The following is a 27,074-nucleotide window of genomic DNA, read 5'->3' as shown; positions in this document are numbered from 1 at the left end:
TGATGTGTTTCTTCGTAACACCCAAACGGTTCTGGGCTAAAAACGCGTTAATAAAGGTGTCCTGGCAGTTTTTGTGAGTGTTTTCATTTGGGGCCCGCACCTGTTAGCTTTCCAGATTCCCAGCAGAAGAGCCGAAGTGGTTCATACCACAGCGATCTGCATGGCTGTTCTGCATTAGGTGAAACAAGCATAACAAAATGGGATAACAAAGGACGTGTGAGAGAGCGGTGTGCCCCAGCCCCTCCTGCCAGGAGCTCATCACGGTTGTCTTGGGCACCAACATGCTCGTAGACCCTCTGTTGTCTCCACAGTGGTCTGAGGGCATACATCATAGGAAACCAGAGGTGTTTCCAGAACTGGGTTTTTATCCTCTGACATTCTCTAAGAATAAAATTATCCTCTTTCAGCACTTCTAACAGGTGAAACATGACCAGAAGTCGTGCAAAACTCAGTTGGGTTGGAAACCATCCACCTCCTGCCCACTCAGTGCCTGCTGGGGTTTTTGGGTTCTGGCACCCACAGCTGCAGCTCTGCTTCGTGCGCAGCTTTGGTCTGGTCAAGTATGAGAGGAGAAAGGCAGCCGGCCTTTTTCCAAGCTATGCCTTCACCTCAGCTATGTAAACAGCCGCGGCTAGGGCTGACAGCAGTTTGTTCTCCACCTGACAGCCCAAGAGCCAGCCAGATGGCTGAAATTCTTCCCCCTGCAGGACAGATCTGTGGGAGAGCTGCGGCCGGGCTGCCTGTGGCTCTGGGGACAGATCTCTGCAAAACCTGCCTTTTTTGCATGGTACGATTTGGTACGAGAACAGAAGCACCAGCCCCAGAACTTAATCACAGTGTCCCACACTGAACTTATTTAGCTGTACTTTTTTTAATATTTTTTTATTTTTTTCCTCTCCCAGGAAAAATGGTGTGGGAATATAGTGGAGCAAATAGTGTATTAACATATTTCTCCTCCCACGGAAACATGATTCACCTGTGTGTCTCTCTATTTGCACGGTCATAATGGAGTGTGCAACTAAATCCATCTCCACTTCCACAACAGAGGAGATGAATGTGATGCACCCCTGGTGGAAAAGCACTCTGTAAGGTTTCCTGAGAGGTGGGAAATAAATAAAAAAGTAGCTGGAAATAGAGGATTATTGGCCAACAAATCTTCAAATTTCCTTGGGATGGCTATTGTAAATGAGGATTTTGAACTGGGATTTAAATAGGTGAGTCTCACCTTGATTTTATATCTATATTCCAAATATCGGAGGAAAAATGCATGGCCTGGTTGTCAAACTGTAAAACAGGGATTACAAACAATTCTTTAGCAAAGCAGGAAGAAAAATGAATGATTAGACTGAAGAACTAACGGAAATTTTACGTATTAATAAATATTTAATATTGAGGTTCGTTAAGGTACTTGATAAGTAAATAATCCTATAATCAAAGTAACATAAAGCAAATTAATTTATTCACTGCTCAAGTTACCATTTGAAGTATTTCAAGATTGCATGAACAAATTCCAGTGTTTCATTTCTGGTTTAGATTACTGAAACAAATTCCAGCTGTGACAAAGTTAAAATAGATATGCTGGGTAGGGAAGTGCATGTAGCAAATGTAGCAAAGGAATGTAGCAAAGTGCAATGCTATTCTGTTTAATAGAGCAACACCTTGTTTTGGGATTTGTGTGTTCTTGCTAATAAATCTCTACTAATAATTCTCTGCTAATAATAATTCTCTGTAGTCTGCTACTGCTTGTAGGTTTCCCAGCACAGCGTGGCCCTCCCACAGTGCTGACATCAAGCAAGGGTTTGCACAGGTGAGAGTTTTCCAGGTCTTATCTTATATCCATCGTCTTTTGAGCCCTCAGCCTGCACATAAATATAATGCAAGGGTCACAAAATATTGGGTCCTCATTCACTCTCTTGGTGTTTAAATCCAGTATTGGCTCTTCAAAACCCCTGGGCAACCGTTGCCTCTATCAGAAAATGCACACACACACCCCCATCTAAAAGTGCTTTCAGAAGCAAAGCTGCATAGATGCCACAAACACAAGCATGAGCGGTGGCTTTCAGGGGAAGCTGTGTCAATAACAACAGAATAATAAAATTTTATTTGAGCCAAAGGAAGAGAGAGAATGACTTAGCAGCCCACTGAGATGATGCAGCACTGCCAATGCGGTTTCTTCAGACTACTATAATCACGTTGCTTGGCTGCCTCTCATACCTCCTTTTAACAATCTGTTTAACCCTTTGGCCAATTTGGCTGGGCAGGACAGCCATAGCGTGGTACCTCTTCTCCAGCCACAGCTTGGTGACTTTGGGGATACAGGGAGAGATGAGGGAAGTGTGTAGGGGAAGCAGAGCGCTGCAATTTAGCTGTCCTGGGGAGCACATGGAGAGATGAGCTGGAGTTCATGTGGTTGGAGTGGGCACAGGAAAGGGGACAAGACTCTCTAGGAAATCTTTGTTACGCTGCTTGGCAGGTGACTTGCTCAATCCAATGACGGGATTTTCTGTGCACAGGTAACAAGTTAGATGTCTTACAGTCACAGCCTTTGACTTAAATAGGAGCTCTAGAGCACACCCCAGCAGACCGGAGAGCAGACCCGATGTCCTGGGGAGCCTCTCGTCACATTTGGCCTATGTCTGGAGTGACAGGAGGTGGTAAACTGGAAAAGGTAGCAAAAGGTGATTTGAGACACTTTAGCATAGCTGAGGGTTGCAGTGCTCTGAGAGTGGGCACTAGTGCACTCTGCAAACTTCAGCTCTTTCTTGAGGCCGTGCTCCTTTTTGTGCTACAAGTAAACTTGGCAAGCCCAGTTTGGAGTGCCTGCCTTGGTGTCTGGGTGCCCATGCCCTGGGTAAGCACACCTTTGTAGCAGTTTTTCCACAGAAACTAAACCTGTAGAAATAAAGCATGCTCTGCCACCAGGGAGTACCATGAGGACCCAAATGTGAGGCTTTCATAGCCCGTAGCATCAGGACCACATGCAGACCGCCTGTTTCTCTGGATGCTGGATGAGAGGCTGGAGTCCAGGGGGCGTTTGGAGCCCCCTTTGGCAGCGGTGAAAAGACCAGATCCTCTTTGCACCCTTTCTGTGATAGCCTAACCCCAAAATCTAGCTCACCTCCAGCACCGGTGGCTGGGCAGGAGGCGTGTGAAGCTGGACCTGCTGCAGCAGGCTGTGCCAGCTTCCCGATTCCCTCTGCCAGCCTCCCACTTCCCAGCGCCCGGGGATGTGAGCTCGCTGTGGGAGGCACGTGCAGAGCCGCCGGGAGCAGGAGCGGTGCCGGCAGCCTGGATCGCATTCCTCAAACCCTGTTTCCCAGCAGGGCGCTTATTCCAGGGCTGGGTCCTCCCCGGGCTGCGCTCTGTGCTAATGACTATTTCCCCTTGATAGATTACCCGTGCCATTGTGGGGCTGACATCTTACCCGGGAGCCCTGCTTGGTCCCTTATCATGGGAGCATGAGGAATGATCCTTCCCTCCCGACACCCGTCGATAGCAGTGAGTAATAGCCGGGAAGGGAGGCAGACGATAGTAGGAACATGCTCAACAGAGGTGCTGTTATTCTTGGGACAGGAGGCAACTGCGGAGGAGGAGGAGGAGAGCTTGGAGGGCGGACGGGGGGGTCCTGTCATTGCTGATGCTCTCTGGGGCTCGGCAGCTGGAGAGAAACGTTGACTCGGGATGGTCAAAGCTGGGAAGGAAAAAAAGCAAGGAGGGAAAGGAATGAAGTGAAAGGAGCTGAGAGCCAGGCTGGAGAGCACACAGACAGCCTGGTGACCTCTGGTGCATGAAGGATGAAGGAAGCAGACTGAGTGACTATGTGGACCGTCTGGGTGATCATCTTCTGGATTTCAACCGTCCTGGTAGGTGCTCGGGGCTATTTATTGCGAATTGCATGGAATCGTGGTGTCTGAATAAGTGCATCTCTGTGCCGTTAAGTTGTGGCATCGTAATTTTAAAATGTCTGTGTATAAGCTGGGATTTTTTTTATTATTATTATTATTGCTTCTGCTGCTTCCTGCACTAATTGACGTTGTCCAGACAGCCAGATGCTGGGTGCCTCAGTTTCCCCGGCTGCACAAACTGCCTTGGTAAACTCAGCCGGTGCTGGGAGGAAGGAGGGAAGACTTGATGCTGTTTCGAGAAACTTTGCTGGTTTACACAAGCAAACAATCCCCTCAGGAATGCCCACCATTGCCAATGCCTCACTTGACTCAGATTGAAGGAGTGTAAGGTGGTGTTGGCCCCACACATTTTGGTTCCCTTCTTTTGGCTTTACCCATTTACTGGGAGTTTAGGTGATGGATGGCCACTGCTGTGCTCCGGGCGCCCAGCTGAGCCTGAGGTATGATCTCTGAGCTGCTCGGGTGTTTCAGATTTTGCAAAACACAGAAAACCAAGACTGAAATATGCCCAGTTCAGCTGTAAGAAGCTGGGAGATGGTTGAACTCTTGGTCAATACAGAGAATTGCTGCAACCACTTGGAAATTCACTCTGTCCCAGCAGGGGATTCAGCTTGAACTCTGACAAAACCTGAGCGCTGCCAGGGCGTTTTAATTGCACAGGGACTGCAGCCTGCATTGCTTTACCTTCTGATTGCATTCAATAATTAAAAAATGACTGCTGATTTTCTTGTCATTTGGGTTTCTTATTCTTAGGTGCTACCCAAAGGACTCTGTAAATAGATGTCTTCACTCGAGGTGCCACTGAGACCACCTCCTTCTACTTGCTCCCTTTCTAGTCCTTCAAAATACAGATTTTGTTTACAGCATTTAGCCTGGCATCCTTTGTTCTCCCTTAAGCACTCTCATTAAACTAGGAATACGTATTTTCAAATTCAAACATCTGGGAATTCTGTGGCTGCAAATACTATTCATATTAAATTGTGTTTAGATCCACTCATTCACAGGTTAAGAAATGTAGTTGGCTGTGCCAGTGGTATCACAAATTGCAGATTTCTGTGCATTCTTGACATCTAATTAGCACAACTATTTCTGTTTGGAATGGTTTCGATATGTTACATTTTCTTTAAAGAAATAAAAAGTGTAGAAAATAAGAGGATGCTTTGTCAAAATCTGACAACCTGGGAGCTGCTTCAGGGAAATACTTAGGAAGAGATGGAGAATCCACACCTACGGGAGTGGATTTTCCTTCTGGAGTAAAAGGTGCCCTCAGGACACGTGCGGTGCCTGTACACGAGCAAACAGCGGGACACACACGAGGAAGGCACACACGTGTGTGGAGGTGCCAGGGCAGAGGCAGGGCCAGGTGGCCCATTAATGGCACATTTCAGGGTGCTCAGCAAACAGTTGTGGCCCATCTGGTCGGACTTGCAGAGAGGAGGGAGGCAGGCTGTGGGAAGCAACGTGCCTGAGCCAGAACCTGTGGGCTCTCTGCTCTCACCGGGGTTAAAATCCAGTTGCCACCAGGTCTGGTGTCAGACAGGGGTGTCTGATCCAGAGAGAAAAGTTGACATCCTTCTGCTGGGTCAAAGAGTAATGGGGAGGCATTGATTACACCATGCTCCTGCTTGAGCAACATTTTATTAAAAAAAATAATTGTCTAGGTGGTCTTCACCTCTAGATATGCTACCAGCATGCAGCCCCATTCTAGAAGGAAAATAAAGCAGGTGTTAAAAATCTTTCTGAAACAAAAGCTCTCTTAGGACATACCTTTCTAAAAAGGAAGCAGCACCCGCAGGATATTTTTTTTAAGGTGAAAAATACTCCCGTTACTGAGATCATCACTCAGGTGGTGGCTAATGTTTATTTTTACATGCATTCAGTATTGTGATGAGCAACCCGCATGCACACCAAACAGGTTTCGTTGGCTGCTTTAAATGTTTAACGCTAATATTGATTTTTAACACAATTTCGAGGTAACTTTTGGACAGTTGCATTTGTATTTGTGTATTATGAAAATGTAGTTAATTGCTTTACTATTGGTAATCAAATACATAATGACAGAGAGTGATAAATAATACATTTTGAAAGATCTGTCAATATTTACACAATGATCAAATTCAGTCTTCAGCTAACAACTGAAACTACTCAATGCAGTTACCTTTCTTTAGCCGTGTTACTCCAGCTGGACATTTCCAACTTTTCAAAGATTAAATGGATTTAATGTATCTAAATCCTGGTATCAGAGAATAGTTTATTTAATCTGAATTCTTTGCATGAGTGATTCAAGAAAATTCATTACATCATGCACAAATGAATGGTTTTAAGTTTCTTTATTTCAGGATGCACAACGACGAAGGAGAAAGATGGTGCAGTAAAATAGAATATACCAATTAGACAAGGCACAAAACACTGCTGAAAATATCAAACTTTGTTCAGAAATGCAATACCCCAAATACTTCCAGCTGAAAAAAAAATGTGAATTTGGTCTGATTTTTCTTTTTTTCCTAAAACTAATCAGAATGTGATCAGCAATTCTACACGATTGGTTAGGTTGAGCAGTAACATGATGCTGTCGGGTTACCTCTTCCCACTCAAAATGTATTAAAACAAACTGTTTATAAAAATTTCAAATAATACAACCCGATGACTTGTTTTTAGTCTTTTAAGTATGCATGTATATATACACTTGTATGTATATATCTACATACAATTTCTATAATGGGAATTTATAAAGTTTTGTTGTTGTTATTTTGTTATAATGGGAACCTGGCTGTATTCAATACTTTGATTGTCATAAATGATGGAACAAGGCAAAAATAGCGAAAGTACTTTTTTCCACTCACTGGGGACCACGCAGGTCTGTTACAGCTGGAAATCAGATTTATGGGTTTTGATTTGGACAAATACAGATGTTAGGGGTGCCTGATGTGCCTGGAAGAGCGTCCCACAGTGATTCAGGGTGACTTTCTGGATACTGCCTGAAAGTTGAAACATCCCAGGCTCTGAGGACAGTTTTCAATAAACATACTGTAAGATATTAAGACTGGGATCTTGTCCTACAAATCATTTTGCACTGGTTTTTAATACATGCCATGTTAATGGTGGATAGCTGTTTTGTACATTCATTTTGGCCCACCTACATAAAACAGTAACCAAACATTTAATTGCTGCTTCAGGACCGAGTTAAGACTAACATTTCAACCCTTCCTTGTGAAAAAGGAGGATGGAGAAAGAGGAATGTGGCATGGTGTGCTCGGGCCAATTTACGATTGGTTTCCTCACAAAAAAATTCCCTGAGACTCTGCTAGCAGTCAGCTTGGCTCCTGCAGCTCCGTGATCGGTAGCAGTGAAACAGGCTTGGGTGGTCTGCAGCCAGTGGACATATTTGGGCCAGCCATGCAAGTAAATGTCATCCAGGGAAACAAACTGCAAGGGTCTGCGGTTTGATACTGCCAGAGATGGATAATTAATTCTCTGTTGCTCCAGGAGCGTCCAGCAGTGCCCTGGATGCTTCTGCAGGTTTGGGGAACAGCAGCATGCTCAGGTACTTTATTTAGCAGAATAACAGCCTCATTTCTCTCAATAACAACCTCAGCAAATGGGAGCAGACAGGAGCTGAATCTGTGGTTGCCTACTGCTATCATAAAAACGCAGACTTAATTAAGAAAATTGACTGTATTTCAAGGAAATACGCTCCACAATCAATTGACGGCATTGCATGGAAAATGTGAGGACAAGGGGGGCAAATCCTGTTGAGGGAGCGCACGTTTTAAGAGGAAAAGTGATTGTACTGCTTTTCAAATTTGCAGATCAGGGCTGCCCCACTTATCTGTGACCTCCTGAGCGTCCTGAAAAAGGAGGAAGAAAACTGTGCTGAGACTCTGTCCCTGGAGGCGAGGAACAGGACACCTGAAAATGATCTGCTCCTGACATCAGGTAAAGGGTGGGGGAATGTGCAAGGTGAAAACCATTCTCAGGTCAGCCGAGTGGCCTCAGTACCCCCACGTTCCTTCCCACAGGAGGCATGCACCCCATGCGTGCCTCTCAGTGAGGAGCAGAAAAACAGGTAAGATGTGTTGCAAGGCTCTGAGAGCAGGATTCAACCTTACTGTGATGGCAAATGGTAATCATACGAGACTTCAAGGTCAGTGGTTTGACTGCAGTCTTCACAGCTAGAGAGCCCATCACCAACAAAATGTGAATTGGAGAGGATTTGGAGTTATTCTCACCTTAGACAAGGATATTTTTATAAAGTCAGCCCACTAAGTACAAAGTTACTCAGGCGTATTTGCCTTCAAAAACAATGAGTACCTGAAGATCTTCCTTGCTCCTATTAGATATAGATCTATTGCCTGTTTTCGTAGCATGCCTAGCCTTTTTCTCCGTCTTTGTGTTTTCCCTTTCAGCCTGATGGGTGTGAGACTGCCCTGGGGCATTACGCCCATATAGCTGAAGTTACAGGGTACTTCGTGGCAGGCTGGCAGATATTCCGGAATGCAGATCTGACTCATCGAATATAAAAAGAAACTTAATCTAGTTGGATTAAGTTGGATCCAAATGTTAAACATCCCCCTAGATACTTTAATACAGGACATCCCTACTCTCTGTGCCTTTCTCCCCAAAGAAACAAGTTAAAACTATAGCTCCATGTTAAACCTTTGAGAAAGCATTTCCAGTGGCCATCAAAATGCCTCTTTAACCTCTGCAAAACATATCAAACAAGTCACACTGGCATGAGCTTGGGGCTACCCACGTAGCAGAAAGCTTTAAGCTGGAAGTAGCCAGAGTGACTAAGCCCCTCTCCGTTGCTGTAGCTCTGCAAACACATCTTCTCCTGACAGTGAACCCCTCCCAAAATAAAGAGGTGGAAGATGCCCAGCTGTCCCCAGGTAATGGCTTCTGAAGAGAGAGCACAGGAATTTCCTTCTGCTAGTCTTTACTGAAGGAGGGTTTGTTACCTTGGTGAATTATAGAATTACGCTTTTCTTCCAGGAAATAATGCTTTTATTATACACATTTCTCCATCCTTTTTTTTTATCTGCATGTCCGAGGTCTGCATGGAGAAAATCCTATACAGGGACTTCAGTCTGAAGAAGAGAAACAAAGCTCTGGGGATCCAGTGCCTGCCCTTGGTGTACCATACAGGGAAACAGAGCAGGGGCTTTGCAGGGTGTTGCTAACCCTCCGTACCCCATCCCTCCTGCACCTGCTGCCCCAGAAGCTTTGCCTGGTGTGGGCAGGCAGCACCAAGTGGAGGAGCAGGAAGAAAGGCAAAGGAAGGGACAAGCTGCCACAATGCTGTCTCTGCTGCACGCTCACGTCCTTAAAGAAATGGCACAAATGAACAGAGGATTTACATTTTCCCCTGGCCTGTAAATGTGGTGATCTTCCCTTCACAGCCTTGGGGAAGAGCTCAGTGAAATTTTGCTCTCCGACAGCAGAAGAGCCATTGATACCTGCAGCTGAACCCAGTCCGTGGTTTATTGTTGTTATTCACTCCAGCACTGTCTGGACATAATGAAAGAGATGAATTAGAGGCAGAGTATTTATGCTTGTACAATGCTGTTCCTCTCTGCCCTTTCCCCAGTATCATTCTGAAGCTGTTTAAACTCCTAGTCACGTTGTGCCTTTTTGTGTTTACACAAGGATTATGTAAGGAAAACATCAGGCTGATTCAAAGTGGAAGCTTTAGAAGGGTTGAAAAGTGAGCTAAATTTTTGACATCTGGTTTCCTTCATCTTTCCAGGGCTATTCACTAGTTACCAGAAGACAAACTGGTAGCCAAGGGCCTGGTGCAAGGCTCCCCATGGCCCAACTTTCTCTGTCCAGCTGGTAGAGACCAGTGCAGTCAAGGACCTGAGTGGGATGGGTCTGGAGCCTGCAAGGGGATGGCGTGAAGCCAGCAGGACCTGTTCTGTCCCATATAGGTCTCGATAGGTCTCAGCAGGACTTGTTCTGTCTCATCCAGCTTGCTTTTCAGGGTACTGAGTATCTCTGTTCCCATAGCTGCCTTGGTCCTTGGGAGATGTTGCGTGCTGTTGCATTTCTGGGAGATGTTTCACGGTGTTGCATTGCTGGGAGGTGTTGTATGGTGTGTCCTCGCTGGGAGAAGTTTGATGGTGTTTCCTTGCTGCCCCCAGGCAGATGTGCTGGAATGTGGGATAACATGAGCTGCTGGCCTTCATCAGCTGTGGGACAGACTGTCGATGCTCCCTGCCCCAAATTCTTCCAGATGCTGACTGGGAAAAAAGGTAACGCTAAAAACACTCTTTTCTTGCTGAGATGTCTTTTGTTAAACATGGTGTTTACAAAAATGTCACCGTCAGGTCTGAACTTGAAGGAAAATTTGGCCCTGCTTCTTTTAAAGACCAACGGCCACTTAGCAGCTCCATTTCCATCACTAATCTAAACGTGGGAAAGCCTGGAATTAAAGTAGCAAGATGGTTTAAGAGTTTATTTCTCTTAGACAGGCAGAGAAAAGTGCAGGAAATAAATGCTATCCTGAAAAGCAGATTTAACACGGTTTCTTGAGGGAAAGAGTTTTCTTCACACAGTCTCTGTTTATGTATTTCCGCCTGTCTTTCCCCTTCTAATAATTCTTAGGCGGCTGATCTCAGCCAAGCTTGACAAGAGGGCAAAAGTTCACACAGCATTAATCTCACGCAAGTTTTGGCAAAAACAACCAACCAGGTAAGGGAAAGAACCCCTTTTGTGCCTCCATCAAGTGGAAATTAAGGGGGTTCACCCATAATGTGTGACGGTCTCCACGCAAGGATGCAGCACAAATGCACAAGAACTCAAGCTTCATTAGTCCCATGGCTCACCAAATCCCTTACTCAAAAAGATATGAGTTCAAGCAACATTTGTTGCCCATTCTTTGAGATTTCTCAGCTAGAAATGAAGTGACATTTATTCCCAATATATTACAGTAATTGTGAGCCATTAAGTAGTAGTTTCTGCCTGCTTTCTGTTAATTTTGACTTTTTAACAATGCCTGAGAAATGTGCTTACATTTCTCTTTGGTGAGTTAATGATTTGAATCAGAAGAGGGCTCTCCTTTCTTTGGTTATAGGACATGGATTAATGAGACCTGATACTCACAGAAAAGCAGACAGATTGATTTTATGGAGGGAGGAACAGGAGGTAAAGTATTAGATTGTCTACTAAGGATTAGATAAGTAGGAAGAAAAGCATTTAGTTCTCTTTAAATAAAATCAGACGTGAACCATATGCATTGAAAGAAATACCATGCTGCTTTCTGTACACAGAAACAGTAGCTGCCCATTGAGTCCTATAATCTCGTCTGAAGATAGAAGAAAAACTATATAAAGACACAGATCACTGAGAAAATCATCTGTCGGGCATGTGCTCACGAATTTCAGCACAGTGGTACCGAGCCTTACTGTGTGCTAAAGGAAATCCCTGCTGGTGCAGCCACTAGAGGGAACTGCTCCCTGCCTCTGCCCTCGCAGCCAGCACCGGCCAGGCAGAAAAAGAGGAGTTTGTACATCCAAAGGTCATAAATTACATATCAAATGTGCATTGCATTATCTTGGAGATAGATAGTCTAACAGCTTTAAACTTTGGTTGCCCTCCTTACTGAGAAGCTGAGAGCTGAGCCACTTCTGATAAGCACTAATCAAAGTGACAGTGTTCAAAACAGAAACCCAAGACATGGTTCATTGGCATTTACAGCTTATTTCAGTCTCTTCATCTGGCATTTTGGGTACAAGTCAGCAATAGTTTATTCTCATTCTCATAGCCACATTCTTCTCTGATTTTGCACTGTGGCTGGCTTTTGACTCATGCATTTAATTACCGCTACAGTTGTTGCCCTGTTTTCAGCAATTTTGCAAAAAGAAAAACAAATATCATTTTGTTTGAAAGAAAAGCAAAAATTTTATTTCCTTGCCACTTACAAAAGAGATGGGCAGCCACAAATGCCAAAGACCCATATGTGCAGAGATGCAGATAGCTCTGAACCCAAACGCTGGTCTCTGTGAGGCCGAGCTTTGTGCTGACATCCAGACTTGTATTTGCAGCCCAGACTGTCTGGCCTCTCCTCACATAACAGACCAAAGAAACAAAACAATCTGAAACCAAGTAACATACCAGAAGTTCACAACCCACAGGCAAGAAATGGGGAAAGGTGTGATGTCTGTGGGGAGTCAGAGGCAGAGGAGAAAGCTGCATGAAATGGCCCCAGTCCCACAGCCCTCCCTTCAGACATTGCTCCCTCTTATCCCTGAAGTCCTCCAAGGCACCCAACATTAGATGGGCTGCAGCCCCTGAGTCTGCTCTGAGTGGGGCATGCTGCAGTTTCCCCAGAATGTATTTTATCATAAAAGCAGCATTGTTAAAATTGTGCTCATGTCCATCCATATAATAAGCCCTGCATAATCTCGTATGGTTTGCTTGTAATGCAATTGCAAGCAGACACCAGCACAGAACTTCACCTCTCCTTGTCTGATCAACTTTGACATCCTTAGGCGATGCCCAGTTCTGGACCTGTTTACAAGCATGACACTCTGCTCCCAGTACATGGGTCTTTAATTGAAGCTGAAGTAGAACATTTGCCACCATACCTCTCACTTGCTGAGTGCCAAGGCAGGACCACAGAATTACAGAGCAGCTGAGGTTGGAAAGGACCTCTGGAGGTGACCTTGTGCAACCCCCTGCTCAAGTAGGGCCACCTAGAGCAGGTTGTCCAGGACCATGTCCAGATGCATATGAAGATCTCCAAGAAGGAGACTCCAGAACCTCTCTGGGCAACCCATGCCATTGCTTGGTCACCTGCACAGCACAAAGCGCTCCCTGAAGTTCACAGGGAACCTCCTGTGTTCCAGTTTGTGCCCATTGCCTCTTCTCCTGTCCCTGGGCACCACTGAAAGAGCCTGGCTCCATCCTCTTTGCACACTCCTTCAGGTATTTACAGACACTGATGGGATCCCTCTGAGCATCCCCTTCTCCAGGCTGAACAGTCCCAGCTCTCTCAGCCTCTCCTCATAGGTGCTGCAGTCCCTTGGTCAGCTTGGTGGCCCTGTGCTGGACAGAGAGACCCATGGTTGGCTGGGGAGAGCTCTTTCTCTTCCTTTTGTTGTTGCTGTGCTGCAGCAGCGTACAGAAAACCTGGCTTAAAAAACAAGCCCGGCCCTTCCAAAGATGCTAAGCTGGAACAAAATGTTCATAAAAGCATCAGAATAATAGTCGGGTATGGACACACCCAGAGCTCTCCCCGCTTGGAGATCTCAGCATGTTTGCTGTGCCTTGCTGTTTTACAGAGCTGAGGGCAAACCAAGTGTGGACATGCTCGGAGGTCTCCAGAATTAACCCGGAGGTAGCAGGAGCCCTGACTGTCCTGACAGTCCCAGCAGGGCTCCCAAAAGCATAAACCAGTGCCAAACACTGCTGCATATGCATCTTCCCCTGTTCCCTCAGCGCTGCAGGGATGTTTTGCAGAAACTGGATGCCCTAGAGTCCCTGTGGCTAAATGCGTAGACAGGAATAGACTTTTATGGTGCCTGCTGTCAAGGCTTCCACTAAGGACTGCTGATTTCAGGTCCTAAGTCCTTGCAAGTACAGCTATTACTGCAGCAGAGCCAGGGTTTTACGCCCTCTTTCTAAAGGGTGGCTCCGACTGAACAGATGCATGTGATTAGGACAGCAGGCAGTGGCTTTATTTCTTTGTGGAAGTTTCTCTTCTCTTCAGCCCGTAGCCTACCTGCCTGCTGGGGCCATTTTCTTCGGGTGAGATTGCAAGGTGTGTTGGTGCTGGACACGAATGTGAGCGTATTCAAACCTGTCCTGTTTAACCACGTGCAGCTTGGTGGTGACCCATCTCACCCAGCTTGAGGAGTCAGATGTCCGAATAGAAGTAGGTCAGACAAACCACCCTGTGCAGATGTCTGTCTGAAAATGAGATGATTTCTTCAAATGGCTCTTTTTCTCCACTGACTAGAAAGATGGCTGCAAGGGACACGCTTAAACTCAAGCATTTTGCTTTCAGAAGTCTAACTTAAGTGAGGGAATTCCCATCCTGGCCTCTGATTTCCAAGTAAGCAAGAAAATCAACTGCATAAGATGACGCCTGAACTTGGCTGTGGGTATAAGCCTTTTAGTTTCCATTTAAGTCTCCCCAAAAAGCTGTGCCCGTCTAACGTTTTGTGTTCTCCTCAGACTGTGACAAACCACAGTACAACCCTGAGGTGGTGAGAATGTCCAAGAAAGTATCAGGCTTGTATGGAGTATGAATCCATGACCGAACAAGTCATATGTTTGCTGATCTTGGAACTCTGGCCAAGAAACACCAGATGTACCGAACAGTATTATTTATGTTGCAATTAATAAAAACACATCCGTCACAGTCATCCCTGAGCTGGCAAACAATATTATGACCCACACAAATACACTGGGCAAGTATCAACACAATCAGCTCAGCTGCATTTCACCTCCAGCTATGCTGAGTACACTGCCTGGGGAAAAAATGTTCTCCTTGCTCTTCGAGGAACCCTTCATGTTGGTGATGGTAAGGAGAACAACGATATGATTGGAAATAGTTACACCTGGTTTTGTCTCTTTTGTTGTTGTTACCATACAGGTTTTGTCTACCGAAACTGTACCAGCGAGGGTTGGTCAGACCCGTATCCAAGACCAGATATTGCTTGTGGCTACAACGTCAATGACACCACAAATGAGAAAAGAGTGAGTCCAAGTGCCTGTGACCACAAATCTGCAGCTCTGGGGCTCTGGGAAGGGACGTGCTCAATCTATTAAGGAGAGACTGAATAATGTGATCTACCCCAGGTGGGATTGTGGGTATAAGTGTTCTTCAGCACAAATGCTTTCGCAGTGAGTTTTGCTCAGTCTAAAACTTCCACAGCTGATTTTACAAGAAAATCTACTTGATAAGAAATAAGGGATAGCCTTCATTTGGTATGGGCCAATTTCTACCAGATAGTGAAAGGTAAAGATGTGTATATCTGTTCCCCTGCAGCAAGCCTATTTCATGACCCTGAAGACCATGTACACCATTGGATACTGCACCTCCCTTGTGACGCTGACAATAGCCTTAGTGGTCCTGGCCTCTTTAAGGTGAGGAGAAGCATCGCTGGGTTGCCTTTGGGCAGGACGTCTGGTCATCTCAGCTGACACAGACCCTTCTGTTGGCTTTCAGGACAAGTTAAACATTGCAGTATTTCTGAAAACTTTCACATAAATCAGTGATGGAAAATGAGCTGAGTCCTGTCTCACAGCAAATGTCAGGGCTGTTCCTCATATTGTGCACTCCTGTCCTTTCCAAAATATAGTTTATGCTATTTTGCAGACTGGAGTTTGCACCATCTCACTGCTATGATTTTGCCATGATTTTGGTGTCCCTGGAACAGAGTGTCCTTCCTCCTAGTGTTTTTTACCCCACCCAAGACTGTGGCTAAAACTTTGCTCTAAGAACCAGTGCATTGACTTCTACAGAGGTGTTGCAGGCTTACAGCAGTGACCTGACAGTAGGTTTATCTTCATACAGCTTTATAACCTGGAATTTGCACTTTGCTGCTTATTCAGTGAAATGCATCTCCCTTACAGTAAATATCAGGGAGGCACCTCTGGTCAGAGGAACCCCAACTACTCCACAGACTAGTCATGAGGCTGCAAGGCCTCCTAGCTTGAATTATCTGGAGACATAATACAGAAAACACTGCAGGCACAAATGCACTGTTGAGACAAACCAAAGAAATTGACCTCAGTGTGGATAAACACAGCTCCTTGGCTTCATGATGCCCTGGGAAGGAGAGATGGGAGCTAAAACAAGCATATTGGCATGAAATTTCAGTTCTTCTGGCAATGCTCAGCTATTTTTAGTACCTGAGTGGAGCAGATGTGACTTCTGCTTTTCAAGGTCTTCTATAGGGTATTCCTCTTTGGAAATCCATTAGTCTTCCTTTCACAAACAGAAAAACAGTGTTCTTAAGTTGTCAGTTCAGCATTAATAAGGACTGAAACCTGGTGGTTACAGCCACAAGCTTCCTGCTTTGTCTAGGAATGTAACTTCATAGAAGCTCTCTCTTTTCCTTGCAGAAGACTTCGCTGTACGAGGAACTACATCCACATGCATCTCTTCACATCCTTCATTTTGCGAGCCTCATCTAACTTCATCAAAGATGCTGTTTTGTTCTCCTCTGAAGACACAAACTACTGTGAGGCACACACGGTAACCCTTTGCCTTCCAGCTTATTCCACACTTCAGCTTCCCAGCAGGATCCCAGCCATAGTTAGTGTGCAGGGAAGAAAATCTTCATCCTAGGTTTCTATTTGTCATACCAGGGTATGGGAGGGGAAAAGTAGGCCCTGTCCCTTCTCTGTTGCTCAACTCCATGCATTAGTTGTTCCAGGCTGAGATTTCCCTGTTTTGGGAGGATTCTGAATGGGTGAGGGAGGTATGAGGATGTAAAAAGGGGCCCAGGCTGGATGAAACACACAGAAACAGAGGTGCAGCTATAGATACCCATACGCAGGCATCTACAGTCCCCTCAAGTATTGACACAGAGGGTACCCAGGCAGGTCTAAAATAGGTGTCTGCATTCATCAGCTTGACTGCATTGACTAGATTGCTACAGAAGAGACCAGGAGTTCAGCACATGAACGCAGAGGCACCTAAATGCAGGTGTCAGAGTCCATAGACATGGGACACACCACCAGGGTGGAGATTCTTATGTGGATTTTAGATCCTGGTAATGGGGCTCACAGATAGAATATAAGAACACATTGAACTTTGAAATATAAAAATTTTTCTTTGTTGTTTGTATTGGCAGCAAAACATCTTGTAAATATTGGGGGGCAGGGCACTGGAAGCCATGTTCAGTGCTTTAAACTCTGTTTGAAAAGAGATACAAACAGAAGCAGAAGTTAATTATCCTCTGTTTCCTCAGGCTGGATGCAAGCTTACCATGGTCTTCTTTCAGTATTGCATTATGTCTAACTACAGCTGGCTTCTCGTGGAGGGACTGTACCTCCACGCTCTCCTGGTAATTTCCTTCTTCTCAGAAAGGAAGTTCTTCTGGTGGTTCATCACCCTTGGATGGGGTAACGGCTCTCCTCTTCATGTGCATAATTGTCACTTTGTTGTGCCTCTGGGATGGATTTGTAGAGCAGTAACTGGCTTTTCCAATTGCAGGTGCCCCGAGTGTCTTTGTGGCTGCGTGGGCCACTGCAAGGCAACTCCATGAAAACACCGGGTAAGTTATTTGGAGGGGGGAGTGGAGTTGTGCAGGCTGCTGCAGGGATTTCCTGCTCATTCCTAACCACTGACAGCCAAGCAAATCAACTGCATTTCAACTGTGGTGCTAGCCAGCATAGGTTCCCAGCATAGGCAGGGAAGAAACATCCAGCTGAACAAGCTGAGAGAGAGCCTCAATTTTAATTTGACTATTTTCAAGGGTGGAAGATGTCCTTCAAGAGCAAATTCTGCCCATGATGTTATAAACACCTGCATTTGATCAGTGAAGCTTTGTTCCTTTCTCTTCTCCCTTGCAAAATTTTGAAAAGTGGATGTAATTCAAGGGCAGGATATACTTTTGTCCAGTGGAGGTGAACAGTTTTCTGTCAGGGGTTTCCCAAAATGTTGCACCAGCTAAGTGGGAACAGGAAATTAATTCTGTAGAAGAGGGAATGGGGGCCCATCCAAAGTACAAAACAGACTAAATCCCTTTGAAAAGACACTAGTGCTTTGATAACTGAATGCACCTTCTCTTCTATTTTTGCAGGTGTTGGGACATTAACACTAATGCCAATACCTGGTGGATCATTAAAGGCCCTGTAGTTTTGTCTATTTTTGTAAGTCTTTTCTGGGACAAGCACATTCAAACTGTATTTTCAAATATTGTGAAGTCAGAGATCATCTACTCAACATGCTTTAGAAGTGTGTTAATGAACTGATCTTAGACATGTGCCTGAACTGGCGTGACACATGAATTACTGCTTAAGCAACTTCTGCTCAGCATGATTTTGTCAGTAACTAATGCCCCAAAGCTAAGTTGCAAGGAAAGCTAGAGTGTCCTCCCAAGAAGCAAGAGCCTGAAGAAGATCAGGTTTCCACATCCTGTTGATTTCATATGAATTTGGCTGGCTTGTGGAAGCTTGTTTTGGACTGTTTCAAGAAAGGCTCCAGAGGAGAAACCAAGTGGCTGTACATTTCAGTACAATAGCCTTTGTGTCTCACGGTCACTGCCCCTCTTAGCAAAGCCAAAAACAACTTGCCTTACATGATCATTAGCTTTTGTTTTGAGCAATGAGAGCAGCTCACAGGCTTCATGCACCGTCTGTTAGTAGACTGCAATTAGGCTATTAAGGCATTGCTCACTGAAATGAGACGTAGGGATTGAAACTCAGTGTGAACCTGCCCAGTATAGGATAGAGGAGATGTTAACACTTTGGCACAAATAATATTCAACACCTAGGGTTTGAGCATTTGCTGGTGCTCACCTTTATAGTTTTAAGGTACCAAGGGGCTGCAGCTGCTTCATGGAGATAGTTCTGCCCAAGTGTGGGCCCTGGGGGTCTGCAGTGGTTAATTTGAAGCCTTACTAGAGAACCATGTGAGCTGCTAGCTACTCTCAAGTGACCTGCTGACACTGGGTAAGAATGCAGTAACTGAGGTATTCGTGTTGCCAGTAGGCTCCATTATGTTTACAAATCACAAACTGCAGCACTCGCACACTCTCTTGGAAACCCAAGCATAGGTGGTGGTTTAAACCCTGCTCCCTTTTACCACTGAGCAATTCTTCACCCCCACAAGACAAACAGAAGACCACACAAAGTGATTCAGGATCAACGAGGCCACAGCATTTATTTTCCCTAATGAAAAGGAGCTGCTCAGCAATATTTAAATTCCAACAAGGCCCAGAAGTTCTGCAAGGTGAAAATCACAGTCTTCGTTTATCTTTTAAGGGCCACCCACTATCCCCTTGAAACCCTGATCACATCTAGCCAGCTGCCTCAGGCGGGAGCCGTCTGCAAGGCCCTGCCTCCTTACCTAACAGAGGCTTTTCTCAAGCCCATAGCTACAGATGCAAACAAACAGCCAGTCCTTGAGAATTCAGATCTAATCTCTTTATTCCTCACAGCACACAGTCCTTAGCAGTTCAAAGGGCAGAAAATCAACACTGATAAGCTCCTTTGTCCTCCCAGACTAACACGCTGGCTGTGCTGCCCACTGGCAATTCCTCCCAGCGGGAGTCCCACAGTCCTCCCATTCCCAGTGGATTTTCATCAGCAAAAAGTCTTGCACCGCCTACAGGGCTTAGGTCTGACCCACTGGGTTAAAAAACCACCAGAATCCTCAGACCTGAGCCCCATTTTCCCCCAAGACTCCTACCGTATCTCACTGCCTTTCCTTCACACTCCCCACCCCAGCTCCTCACAGCTCTGCTCCTTCCCTCACCTCCAGCTCCCAAACTTTAAGCCTTCCCCACCCTCCCTCTCCAGCCCAGACCACACAGCCATGCTTGCTTCCTCCTCACCCACTAATTTCGGGAGCCCCTGCCCCAGGGACACCCTGGGTCTGTCCTATCCGATGTTGATCCCTGTCTCCTGAGGAAACCCACCAAACCCACCACCCCGGAGCCCTGCATGCACAGGCTGCCATGAGGCGGTTGCATGCCTGTAATGGCGCTTGTATGTGTTAATACACATAGGGAAGGGTTGAAGGCCTGGCATGGGAGCTTGTGAAAAGGTGCTGTGGGCGTGCAGCCAGGTGCTGCCTGCCCCACTGTGGTGCAGATAAGGCCAAGGGTGGCTGAGTGCTGCTGTGGGAGCGGGCATGGCCTCCACTGCTGCTCCTGCTCTGTGTCAGGGGCTCGAGCCCACAGAAGCAGCCATTGCTTCACCTGCGCTCAAACACAGCCGTAGATCAGCATCTTTATGTGGGATCCACCCTCAGAGAGGGGGGGTTGAAGAAGGAAGAACTGCCCCAGCTCTCCCCTAATCCCACTGTTAATGGCTTTGCCTCCGCCATCTGAAACCATTCTGGTGTTTTCAGCAGGGAGCAAAGGGTGCTCGCAGGTGGTGTTGGCAGCCAAAGCAGGGCCTGTGGCCTCATCCCCCAGCACACACAGGGGCTCCCCAAGGCCTTTCCTGGTCCCTTTGCACTTCAGTGATTTCTCCCATTAAAAAGCCCTGACCATAGCTAGCAAACTCTGGGAAAACCAGGCAGTTCCCAAGCCCTGAGTGGCTGGGCAGGCTGGAGAGGCATGGGACAGGTTAGGGGACAGGGATGGGAACAGGGAGAGCTGCAAACCCACAGACCAGCCCCAGCCCCTCAGTTCTGCCTGCTCAGCCAAAACACCCCTAACTGACTCTGCTGAGACCTGGCAACTCGCTTTTGGTTATGGGACACTTTTGTTGTTTGCTTTTTTTTTTTTTTTTTTTTTTTTTTTCCCATATCCTTCATTTTCTTTTTATTTCTTTCTTTTTACTTTCAGATTAATTTCATTCTTTTCATCAACATTTTAAGAATCCTGATGAAGAAGCTCAGCTCACCTGAAAGACGGAGCAACGATTTCAACCAGTACAAGTACGTCCTGCACACCGTAACTTTATACCACATCAACACACCAGACTCCTCTTGCCCCTTCTACACTGGTTTTCCCCTTTGTTTCCACTCCCAGGAAGCTTGCCAAGTCGACGCTCCTCCTCATCCCGCTCTTTGGGGTTCACTACATCATCTTTGCTTTCTTCCCTGAAGACACAAGTAGTGGCACAATGGAAATTCAGCTGTTTTTTGAACTGGCTCTTGGATCGTTCCAGGTAATCGTTGACATGCTACTCTTTTCTTTAAGTAATATGAGGTATAACGTGTAGCTCTGCACAGAGGCCCAGTGGCAATAACAAGTTGTCTGATTTCCTTTGAGATATATCATCTGAATTTAAAAGCTGGAACTGCAGTTCTAATTCTGTGACTATGGTGCTTTTTATCTTTCAGGGCTTTTTCGTGGCTGTACTTTATTGTTTTCTTAATGGTGAGGTGAGTTTTGTGTAGATAACATTCTTTTTTATTGCTCACGTATATCTCATTAATTAGTAGGGTATGTTTTCTCCAATGAATTACATGTTTTATCTGACAGTTTTCTTCCCAGCTACTTATCGTCACTCCTGAAATACCTCCTAGACCTGGCAAACCTAAGTAATCATACGCCAGATGCGAACTTCATCTCTCATCTACTGCAACCCTTTCCTAAATCAGATAGCATTATTACTGTCTGGGAGTGGAGGGTGGGAGAACCATCCCGCACACAGTCACACTGAAAATCAGAACCTGATTCTGATGTATGATGGTATGATCTGTCATCCTGTGTCTGTTTTTGTTGCTTGATCCTTAGGAGGGAATTTAGAAAAAGCTGTAGCGAGTCCAAATTTATTAGGACTCTCATAAGGTAAAGCTTTTGGAAGAAGGTCTGTTGCCTTTGTGGTCCTATAACTCCCAGGCTCCTGGGCTAGAACTGGCACTCTAAAATACTGCTGCTGGTAGAGGCAAAGCGAAATGTTATCCAGACCTGGGAGAAGAAAAGAAAAGAACCCAAACTGTTAGTTCCTAAGTTTGGAAGGAAAGTTGATTTGAAAGGGAGAATGGGTTTGAAAAATGTTGGATGGTGCTTTAACAGGATTTCAGAAAAACAAAGTTGTTTTGAAAAGAAAATCCGCATTTTTTTCACCTTTGTGTCAAAATGTCCCATTTTGATTAAAAAAATAAAAATCTTTGACAAATCCAAACCAGACACTATGGCCAGCTAGTCTACACAAACAATTTCAACATCAATTAAACAGAAAAACAGGTTCACAGAAAATTGTGTAGCTGCAACAGCCGTATCACTAGAAGTGACAAGAAACAGGCCCTACCCTAATCCCTTAAACTGGGGGTTAAATAAATAAATCCAGACCTTGGCAAAGGTAACCATCTCTCCTTTTCCTGTTATACTGCTCTCTGCAATGCTGGGCTCCAAGATAAACTAGCTGAACCAAGTATTTTGTGATCTTTCTACCTAGGTTCAGCTGGAAGTTCAGAGAAAATGGAGGCAGTGGCATTTAAGCAAACACTTGCATCAGCACGTTAGCACCTCAGCAAGTAACGGAGGAAGTGGCTTAACTCAGGAGATGCAGGTAGTGAAGTCGAGCCCACCACAGCACAGGAGAGCAACCCTCCAAAGATCAAGCATGCTTTAACACTGCACCCTTGAGGGATACCTCCGTGCTCAGATACACGTGGTTAAATCCCATGGACTGTGCTGGGAGTCTTGTGTATGTATCCGAGACCGGGACTTGGCTGTGGATCAGCAGTTCTTGAAGCACATCTGTTCGTCTATATCCTGTGTAGCACCAAAGTTATTTTGCAAGGCAAAATGGGCCAAAACATTATGCTCTTCCTTGGGTTTCTGGCCACAGTCATTTGTGTTTCTTTCCACACCAATATTTTTAAGCTGCTATTTCTACCTTAAATGTAGCCTCTCATTTTCCACGTGGCTCCCTTCCAATGCTAGGCCAGGCGGGTGAGTTTCAGATGTTTTGTATTTCTTCTGCTGTTGAAGCTAGGAGGATATTCAGCTTTGTAAGATGAAGGTTGAATACCGTCCTTCAACACAGACTATGGGTTTGAAATACAACGTCACTGTACCTAGAGTTCACTAAGGTTCAAAGTCTTTCTGTTGATGATGGACGCTGAGAATATAAAGTACATCTGAGCTCCTCCTTCCACTGTGATTGTATACCCATTGCTCAGGTATTCTTCAGCGATAGTGGCAGCATCAAAGTTTTCTTCCTTTGCCTCTTCTAACAATGGTGATCTTGGAAACAGCTGTGGTCCTGTTGGGGTTTCGGTATGGTTTTTGAAAAGGTAGAAGCTATTGTCGCAAATTCCAAGAGTGGCCATGAGAACTGCCCTGGTTTGAATTGCAAAGGGGTGAAAGAATTCAGCTGACAAATGCAGTCAGTCAGGTCTGCTATTTGATTTTTTATCTCTATTTACCAAGTTGAGGCAATTCTTGCCTAGCTTTCCTTGAGGGCAAAGATGACTGAACAGAAAGCAAGTGGCATTTATCACCTTCTCCCCGCTCCCGGTCACCCATATGACATTGGCAAAATAAGCACAGCTCTGCCAAGCACTGACTGAGCGGCGCTCCCCAACTGCTCTGCCAAAACCACTCAAACTTCTATTTACAGCAAGCCCTCATGGCAGGCTTCTGCCATTTCGCCAGAAGACAAACATGCAGAGAGATTCAAAGGATGCCTTCAAAGTTGAATTACCTGCACCGAAGCGATTTGTTGAGTGCTGTTATTAGCGCTGCTTCAAACGGCAAGATTCAGGACAGGAAAAATACCATTATTTTCTGCTGGTGTTGATAGATTGCACAGCCTGTGTTCTCCTAATCAACTGGGTACAGTGGCTGGGCCAGGACTGATGCCTTGTCAGGGGGAAGGGTTTTGTATTCGTTCAGCCTCCTCTGCCTGTTTGGCTTTGCCTGCCGATGCTTGTCGCCCTGCAATGGGAGAGCTGAGCCTCTTAACACCAGAGGCGAAAAAAAATCAAGTACAATTCAGTGAACTGGCAAGAGCTCCCAGGAATTAGTCCTAAACTTACGTTTTTTGGAAATGGCAAGGTTTTGAGTCGACCTAGTCCTTTAAAACTCAGCCACAACCAGTGGAAGGAACAGCAGAAGCAGGATCAGTCCTGTGACGGAGAGAAAGGAGATCCCTCTCTGTATACCTTTGGGTAAAAGCTCTTGCTTCTCACTGATTTTCTCAAGCCATGCAGATCCTTCAAATATCTGCGAGTTTCACTTAGTCCCAGGGTATTTAGCAAGTCAGATACTTCCAAAGAGAGATGACCATTAGCCTAATTTCCTCTGTGGCCCACAAAAGCTACTGTAAGACCACGAAGAGTGGAACAACCTCTGTGTTCCCTGTCTGAGAATTAAACGTTTATAATTGAAGCCAAAGCAGCTGTTTGCTTTAAACGCAAATGCCTTCTTCTGGCATGAATGAAGAAATATATATCCAGAGATCCAATCAAGCTTAATTAAGGAGCTCTGATGCAATTATTTGCTATCCCACAAGAGCCCAGCCCAGCACTGATGGCACAAGGCTGGGTGGAGCTACGGTTGAGTGTGTTACCTATTTGTACAGAAGTCCTGGCCAAACAGCAGGAACCACATCCCCTGGAGGAAAATGCTGCGTTTTGTATTTTTGTTTTTGGTGGTGGTGGTTTTCTAAATCTGTGCTCAAGCATAAGCTATTGTTTTACACGGTCACTTTGGTTTTATTTGACCTTCCTGAAATAAACAGATAAGAGGAAGCTTCCCAGATTGCCATATTGCACATTTACTCCAGGCACTGAGCACCCGGGCAGCAAGCACTGCCTCCATAAAACCCCTCCGATGTCACATCAGCTGGCACTGGGAGTCCTCAGAGCTTTAGGAAGAGCAGGTCCATGAGGTCAGGTACCAGAAGCAGACATTCCTGCACCTTATGGTGCTGGGACCTGGATGTAGAAAGCTGCTGCCAAGCACCACCATAGCAGGTGATGCCACCTCTCCCATCTTCTGCAGCAGCAATGTGAAAGCACTCTTCCCTGCTGGTGTCTCCATGATTAACTGTGCTGGTGAATAGTAGGGGAAAGAGGTGAGATGAGATGAAAATCAGGAGATGGTTGGGTGCAAGGCACACAGACTCAAACTTCAGCGTCCTGAAATTACCGACAGAGGCTGAACGAAAGCTCCATGTTTACTGTGCACCGATTTTTCCCTTCTCAGTACTCACTCCTCAGTATTCAGGGTACAGCAGGCAGTTGTTAGCAGTAAATAGGACTGGCACACCATCTTTCAGACAAGCAGTTTAACATCCTTCTGCGATGCTGTTGTTAGACTTGGGAAACCTGTGGCTATTCTCTCCTAGTCCCGTGGGAGGCTACTTGCAGCTCCGCAGGCAGCAGCTCCTTCAGCCCCAATGCCAGCGCTCAGACATAAAGCTGAATTTAAGAGGAAGTGATTAATGATTTTTTTTTTTTTCCTTCCAACACAGCAACGAGGAAGTTCCAACAAAACTGTCAGAAGCCGAAAAGCTGTATTGTTTTGCAGTGAATAATGACATTGTGCAACATTTCTCTGAGCGCTGGGGGAGCTGCAAGGAACTGTTTCAGAAGGGGGCTGTGCCAGTTCACAGGGTCTGGATCTGTGGCTGGAAAACAAGTGAAACCCCATGAAGGTGGCTGTTTAGAAGAAGGGCAATTACCTGCTTAGCACAGGCCCCAGCTGAGGGAAGGAGAAGCCAGGCAAGTGCAGCAATCTTCCTGCAATCGCCTTCTCCAGAGTCACAAAAACAAGCAATGCTCAACCCCCAAACCTGACATCCCTCAAAGCACAGACCGCAAAGCCACTGTAGATTTAAAATGAAAATACAGCAAACAGTCCAGGATAAGTCCCTAGTTAGTATGCCCTAGACCATGATTTCCTTATTCTTATCCACAAGCAGTGGTTTGCGCACACATTTACGGGTAAAGTTAGGAACTGGACAAGTCAGAACAGCTCATCAGCAGGAGGTGGTGTTCATTACCCTGCTTTTAAGAGAAATTAGACCTTATGAGGCAGGCCAATGGCCTCTCCCTTCAGGAGAGCACCAGCTGCTAATTAACTTGCTTGAGATTACATAAACTAATGCAGTGGTGATTTGGAAATTTACCTTTCTTGCATTTAGCTAAGCCTATTAGTACAGCGAGCTTTAAATAAAACCTGCACAAATCCAGCTGAACCCAGACAGCACTTCTGCAGGCCAAATGAGCAAAGCTGGGGGTAGAGCAAGGATGCTTCAGACAGGGTGCGGTGTGGGAAAAGGGAGGCAAAGGACACAGGAAAGAGCTCTTTAGCTGGTAAACAGAGCCCATGCAGCAGCAGGAAGTCATTCGGAGCCTGTAAGGTTATCTCTAATTCCCACAAAATGCAGCTGACCACCCCTTGTTTCAAAACACAAGCAAGCGAGCTGGCTGCTTGGGTTGGTGCGGACACGGAGGGGAAGGAAAAGGGGTGAGCGGTGGCCACACAGCCACATCTCCCCCTGTGGGAGCTCAGCAAAGCCCTGAGCTGCCATTTCTTCATCAGTCTGGCTGGGTAAACAGCTGGGTAGACAGCGCCTGGGAGGGCACATTAACCCCACTCCTCCCCTTAAACCTCCAAATATATAAAAAATGACAATTTTCTCTATTTTTTTTTCAAAGAAGTTTATTTAACAAAATTCAGGAATATTGCTTGCTTGACATTTCCAAAGGCTCCAGAAAATGAAGTTACCAAATGCAGCACAGGATGCTGTATACGAGGACATCTCTGAGACAATCAACCCTGTTTTGTAGCATTTAGCCACCAAAATGCATTTTCACCCAGCACCAGGAAGTCAAGCAGTACTACAGAAAGCTAGTTGAAAAAAATAAAAAAAAAGTTACTGTATTTTTCTTAGAGGATTCCCTACCCCCAACAAAAGACCTCTTCTCTAGTTAGCAGAGGGCATCTTGAAATCACCCTCAACTGCACCAAGCCCTGTGTGAACTCAAAGACCAATTGTCATCTGAGTGGAGTCAGAGGCACCGGCTGGGGACACGCTGTCTCTGCCCACCCTCCTCCCCAGGGAGCAGGGGCTGCAGGCAGCATCCTGCACGCAGTTCAGTTCTGTTTGGATGCCAGCAGGAAGGCACTCTGTGAAGATACCCCCAGGTTCCTAGAAAAAGGAGAAATTGTGCTGCCCCAGCACGGGCATCCTTGCACACCAGGACTGAGCGGTGGTCACTTTGGGCACCCAACCACCTGGTAACGCCAGGGTCCAGCCATCTGGGACTGCACCTTGCAGTCTCTCTCTGTGAATGGCTGCACCACTTACCCCAGAACATTATCTTAAAAGATTATGGCCACCCAAGAAGGCACAGGGACTGTCCTCACGAAGGAAGTCCCCACCGAGTGCGTTCACTAAGTGCAGATGTATGCTCTTACAATTCCTGCCTTACAAGCAGCATTTTAAACATGAATCTGTTTACTCGTGGCTTGCCTTCATGCTGTGATGCTTTTGTCTTGGGTGAAAACTTGTGTTAAACGCGCTGCACGGGAAATGAAAATCTTGCTCTACAGTTACCAAACAAACTACAGGAAC

General features: G+C 45.8%; 1 protein-coding gene across 1 annotated transcript; it reads left to right on the top strand.

Annotated features, from left to right (window-relative positions):
• Window positions 1-3,528: 3,528 nt before the first annotated feature.
• SCTR (secretin receptor) lies at window positions 3,529-22,571 on the top strand. The gene is given in 16 exon segments (XM_084524373.1): window positions 3,529-3,700; window positions 3,702-3,758; window positions 3,761-3,810; window positions 3,812-3,863; window positions 7,715-7,841; window positions 10,046-10,156; window positions 14,503-14,606; window positions 14,899-14,996; window positions 15,978-16,110; window positions 16,829-16,982; window positions 17,074-17,134; window positions 17,663-17,732; window positions 20,378-20,469; window positions 20,564-20,702; window positions 20,878-20,919; window positions 21,939-22,571. Coding segments are annotated over 16 exon segments (1,530 nt in total). The 5' UTR covers window positions 3,529-3,637; the 3' UTR covers window positions 22,116-22,571.
• The last annotated feature ends 4,503 nt before the right edge of the window (window positions 22,572-27,074 follow it).

This window comes from Aythya ferina (assembly GCF_964211825.1).
Source record: "Aythya ferina genome assembly, chromosome: 6".
NCBI classification, from domain to species: domain Eukaryota; kingdom Metazoa; phylum Chordata; class Aves; order Anseriformes; family Anatidae; genus Aythya; species Aythya ferina.
Note: the sequence above shows the minus strand (reverse complement) of the source record. Positions and strands in the feature narration are given on the sequence as shown.